Source organism: Neopelma chrysocephalum, unplaced genomic scaffold, assembly GCF_003984885.1.
Source record: "Neopelma chrysocephalum unplaced genomic scaffold, ASM398488v2 Primary Assembly neopelma1_147384, whole genome shotgun sequence".
In the NCBI taxonomy this organism is placed as follows: Eukaryota; Metazoa; Chordata; class Aves; order Passeriformes; family Pipridae; genus Neopelma; species Neopelma chrysocephalum.
The window spans coordinates 1-6,032 of record NW_020933365.1 but is presented as its reverse complement, the minus strand read 5'-3'; the positions used below and the strand labels follow the sequence as shown (position 1 = coordinate 6,032).

The following is a 6,032-nucleotide window of genomic DNA, read 5'->3' as shown; positions in this document are numbered from 1 at the left end:
ACATGTCCTTGTAAAGAGTCCCTCTCCATCCTTCTTTGTAGGCTCCCTTTAAGTACTAAAAGGTTGCTAAAAGGTCTCCCTGGAGCCTTCTCTTCATGAAGCAGAACTGGCTAAAGAGAACACTGGATTCGCAACACATGCAAACCACAACAGACAACTCACAAACAACCCCCCAGAAAAACCTAACAACTTTGCAGGAATTCAGTGCACTGATCTTTCAGTTAAGGCCTTGAAAATCAAAATCGAACCGGAAGCCTTCCAAAGCACACTTGAAACATTCAAGAGCTATTCCAGCACAGACACTCACTAAGTATCGGGGGTTTCTTTGTGCTGGTTTCTTTAGCCCTTTGTGGCCTTCAGAATGAGACACCGAGCCCAAAACCCCAACACATTTTTCAATTTGCAATAACAGCTTCGTAATTGCTATAAAGCTATTACATTACAACATGTATGAAAGTAGTATCTCATCACAAAATAAACAAACACTTGTTTCCAAATACCTAGAGCCAATAACAAGCTGCCTTGTTGCATTTCTCAGTCTTTAGATGCAGAGAACACAGACTGTGTACTGGCTGAGTTGTAGGACACACAAGCATATGATGCAATAAGCACAAAGGAGCTTTGTTAAGGACACTACAGCATCTACTAGTCAATAAATTTTGTCCACAGGTTATTAACTAAAACTATATAAATAAATGGACCCAGTTTTCCTGGCTTTATTCAAAAGGGAAATTCTGTATGTGAACAGTATAAAAATGGATAAGCACAGGTTTCTGTGCTGCTTTTAAGTTTATGCACATCTTTAACCATACTGGCTCTACAGACTAAAAAATTTGCAAAGACAATCACCTTTACATCAAAAGAAGGCTTGAACAACTTGTCCTTGGAAAGAAATTTTGACGGCGTGTCAAGATGTAAAGATGGTTCCTTCTGTAGGGGTCCGCCTTGTGCAACAGGGGTTGTCTTCCCAATGTGATGAGAGATGACAGCTTGGAAAGCTTTACTCTGGAACCTGTTGATATCAAGTGGGGTCACAGCTGGTTTTTTTCCAGCTTCAAGAAGATAAGGAGGCTGTTCTGAATCAGGATATTTAACAGTTGCTGGTGTCTTGGTAAGCTGAGTAATGAAACTCTCAGTATCTTTAAAAAAAAACAAAGAAAACATAAGCAAGCAAACTAATTTTTCTTCTGAACACAGACCTCACACATACACTTCCATTTAAACAACAATCAAAAGTTCACCTGACCTTTCTTTCCCTAAAAGAATAATTCATATCCCCCAATAAATGCTCTAAACTACAATTACATTTAAAAGCCAGCACGTTCAGCGTCTCTTTCAGTTAACTACTTAGTTTGTATTCCGTAGGCATGAGTTTGACCCTAAGTGTCTGAAAAGAAGTGAGCAATCCCTGATCCACTAACACTGTTGGCAGTTCCACACATACCTGTATAGCTCACATATGTCATACAACAACTATCAAAATTCTAATCCAAGAAAATTATGTAATATACAACAAAATCTTCCCTTTCAACACTAAAGGTAACTCCTCCTCCCTGGCTCCTTACTTCCCATGCAACTTCAGATTTCTTTTGCATTCATAACTCTGAATCCCACCTCTTTAGCTCATCACGTATACATCCAGTCCTTCATGCTTTTGGATTAACAGGACCAAGATTTAGCTAGGAATAAACTGTTATAACTTGTCTATCATAAATACTTCCAGATAAGCATGACTCACCATCTTTATAGCTGAAAAAAATTTAACACAAGAATTGCTTTTACATTTTACTGCTCATTTCCCATGACCCCCCACTTTGTTTCCTTAAAAATGTAATAAACGGATAAGATGTGCCATGCCAATAGCATATCTTCTGTCCTCTGACTTAGTGACCCATATAATTAATTTATGAGGGCACTTTTAAAACAGGTCTGCTAACATTCAGTATTAAATCATTGTAGTCTGCATCTTAATATGGAAGAAATATTGCCAAATAAAAGACTTGAAATAACTGGAAAAGGAGCAGAAGATGGGGTAGGCATGAAGAACTGAACAGAGGGACTTCATTGCAGACTAACAAGTACGAAGTTTTAAGCTGGATCTATCATCAATTCCCACTCAAGCTACAGAGCAGCATAGGTGCCAAAAAGGACAAAGTTGAGACACTGAGCTTGAATCCCAACTGACCGATAACCAAAAGACTCCACTGGCTCCAACAGACTTGCAGCAAATACACAGTATCATTTCTGTAATCATGACGCAAAAGCAGGAAAAAAATATAGAAAAAGTACAGTTACATTGAGCAACCTGGTCGAGGGGAAGGTGTCCTTGTCCATGGCAGGGGGTTGGAACTAGGTAGTCTTAAGGTCCCTTCCAACCAAACCATTTTATGATTCCATCTTAATATTTGGAAAAATATCCTTTAGCTCTAATACTCTGCAGGTATTTTTATGAAAAAACATTCATCATACCTGCCTTTTTTATCGTAAACAGTCACACAGACACAATCATATTCCCTAACTTGCTGATAACCAACCTTCAGCCTCTGCATTTTCAACCAAGAATTTGCTTTCGTCTGCTCTCTTCCCTATCCTTGCAGACTGCAAAAGCCAAGCTACAGTGACTGCTGGCAAATTCCACTTCTTCGCAGCTTCATACTTGGAACCATTCGGTTCTCTTACCACAAGATGGGTACTGGCAAACATTCCTTTTTTTGCATTGGCTTTCCGCACAAAGAATTCTTGGACTCTACAATTACATTAATTAAACATTCATTTAGTCATTAAGAAAATTAATCTAGGGCACATTTATACTATTATAAAATGTATTCAAGCGACAAGAAAAAGAACCAGTAGAATTAGACATCTAAAGCCACCCACTTTGCACTTTCAGCCTAACCTACAAGCAGAAAAAAAGAAAAATTAAACAGTAATGTTTTGCTTCTATCAAGATTGAAATCAATACTTCTCTTACTCCAGCATTCCTCACATATCTCATTTTCAAATCATAATGCTCGGCCTAACGTCCTTCTGTAAGGTTAATGGAACAGGCTTGATTCCCTTCTGGAGTTAACATGCATCATTTCCAAATAATTAACAGTTTTCTTTATATTACAGTTTCTTTTATCATCAAGGACACAATCTTCCAAAAAGATGGCAGGACTGAGAACTCATCAGCAAATAATTTAGTTCAAACAGCCTACAAATCAGATCAAATGATACTGTAAGCTACACAATTTTGCTATGTCATGACTAAACATGTTTTTCTTAACGTTTTTCAAAGATCCTGATCCTAAGTAATGGTGCACTATCACTGGTTATGAGGCTGAACCGGACAGTGCTGAAGAAGAGGAAAAATGGTCCTCTCCTGGATAACTGAAGAACAACCCAGAAGGCCTGACACCTGAAAAACTGACTTTTATTACTCTGTTCTACGGCAGAGTAAAAAGTTACTGAGACTCAAGTCACTGGGAAACACAAGACTGAGCATATTCTGGTAGAAATTAGACTGTGTGAGTACAGACCATATTTCTTTAAAGGAAAGGAAAACAGAAGAACTATGTAATGACGTCTCATTGCTTCAGCACCAGGTTTTGTAAATAAACAGAATTCAAAAGAACTTTAATCCTCGTAAAGAAAAATGACATGCACAATGGCAGCACATTGGCTATCTAAGAACAAGAAGAAATGGTGACAGGAGACATACCTGGCTCCCAGCAGTCCTGCCAGATAAGCAAGGGAGTCTCTCTCTGCACCAGTGAACTGGCTAAAAGAAAGAACGCAGTCTTCCAGAGGGGTAGCTCCTTCCATTATCAGGACTGGTGTGAAAAGTGGATTGGACCGGAGATCTAAAAAGAGCTGCTGTTCCACACATGCTATCTTTAAGAAGGTGAAAGAGATAAAAATGTAAATAAAGCTAAATAGCAACAAAGCCAACAATATTTCAGCAACTGTACAAGAGCATTTATGGACTCAACAACAAGCAATCCTGCTTCCATCATCACACCTGATACAAATTATTTCCCAAATTCTTTTTTAGATCACTTCAATTTTGTCAAGTTTGACATGCTGAGGCATTATTCAGAACTTTTCATTACTTAAATTCCAACCCTCTATGTTCCCTTAGAGTAGTTCAAGGCATGATCTGAGGGTCTGTATAGATCTACTTCACAGAAAGTCACCTCATATCAAAAAATACTAACAGTAGGTAGTCTATACCATATGCCCGCTCTTGGCAAACATGGTTAGTATTTTTTGACTTTTAAGCTGTAAAGGTGACTTCCTCTTCTGCCACAAATAAAAAAAGCTATAAAAAGCATGAAACAAGCAAAGATATAAAATGAAATCATCATTAGTCAACTAGCTCCTTCTACAGTTCGTCATTTAGAGAGAATACTGTCAGACCTTATAATGACCTTTGAGTCAAGACAACGAAATCCTGTTTAAGAGTCCTATAGAAAATGAAGTGCAACAGACAAGACACCTTACAGATGCAGAGGTTTTAAAGCATGTTTTCATTTAGTACATTTCAAATGAAACAAGGCTAATCTCTCAGTATCTTATTTATATTTAAGTCACCAATAACTCTGTATTCTGACAAGACAAATTTCTAACATAGATACCTATTTATTTGTGGAATTGAAAAAGTATAACTCCCTTACCAGCCATGTATTTGTGACAACATCACCAACAGTTGGCTTGACTGTGCACCCCAATAAAGGTACCACAGCATAGTCTGCAATGGTTCTGCTTTGCAGTGGCAGAACTTTCCCAGCATTCTCCTTTATAATATCTGCAAGGCAGGACTCCTCCTCTTCACCAAAACCCAAAAGAAGAAAAGTCTTTCTGACAAATACACCTCCCTCAGCTGGTGCAGAAGACTCTCCCAAAGAACCATTACAGACAGAAGACTGATTCTGTCCTTGAACAGTTGAGTTAGTAACATCATTGAAGGTTCTGGATGTTAATTTTTCCACTTCATCTGAAAGGTTAAAGAAAAATAAATGAACAATCAAGCATAATAATTGATTGACAAGAACACCAAAGACAACCCAAAACAGTTTCATGAAGAAATGATAGTATTCTGCTGTTTTCAGCCAGGTTTTAGTTAAAAACTGTTCTACATAGGCCTGTTTAAATTTGATTTCTGAAACACAATGTAGAAGTTAAAATACCAGATGTGGTTAGCTTTTTAATAAACAAATCCTGAAAACCCAAATGCTAATTATGAGCAGTTAAACTTTAAACAGTATGCTGAGCCTAGAACATACCTAATGTAGAATCATTATTTATATATTGAGAGAGAAAGTCATCTTCAACAGCTTTCTGGTGCTTTAGAACATTCACAGGTTCTTTCTTCGCAAGACTGGTTTTTTTTGGAAGAATTGACTTCATTTCAGGTTGCTCCAAAATTGGGTTCTCTAACAGCTGATAGTTTAGAGGGATATAGTGCTCCACTGGATGTAGATAGCCTTTACTATATGACTCCAGCAACCACTTTGCTGTCACTATATGAGGCCTAGGAAATGAAGTGTTATAGAAACAAGTTACAGCGGGTTTCAGACTTGTGATTCTTCTTTCCTGCTCCACAAAATACTAGGAAATACACACACATGAAGTCTGTAACTCCCATAACTAAGCAAGCTTTGGGCACTCTACAAACCTCAAGTCTTTTCAATTGTTTCAGTCTGAGAACAGCATTTCATAGCTATTTGCTGTAACATAAATTATATCTGCCACTGCTGGGTTGCCAAATTCTTCTTCCTCAATATATTAAAAAATACATCCTAACACCTCTTTTCACCAATAAGAACATTTGCTTTTCTATTCACTGAAGTGACTCATGGCTACCCAAAAATACAGCATTCAAGAGCACATAAGGATGTACTCAGGAACACATGCTGTAAGTCTTCTCATTTAAATCAAGAACCACTTAGTATTTTCAAATAAATACGTGGTTTCAAAGACTCATAGAATGCTTTGGGTTGGAAGGGACCTTATAGTTTATCATCTAGTTCCAACCCCCCTGCCATGGG

At 37.7% G+C, this 6,032-nt stretch overlaps 1 protein-coding gene across 1 annotated transcript; it reads right to left on the bottom strand.

The window, feature by feature from the left end:
• Nucleotides 1-849: 849 nt before the first annotated feature.
• On the bottom strand, nucleotides 850-5,590 carry LOC113962346 (DNA topoisomerase 2-binding protein 1-like; the record flags this gene model as incomplete). Its single annotated transcript, XM_027673109.1, has 5 exons — nucleotides 5,268-5,590; nucleotides 4,659-4,978; nucleotides 3,704-3,876; nucleotides 2,535-2,746; nucleotides 850-1,139 (listed from the first exon to the last, which is right to left on the bottom strand). Coding segments are annotated over exons 1-5 (1,119 nt in total), but the record flags the coding sequence as incomplete, so codon positions are not given.
• Nucleotides 5,591-6,032: the final 442 nt, after the last annotated feature.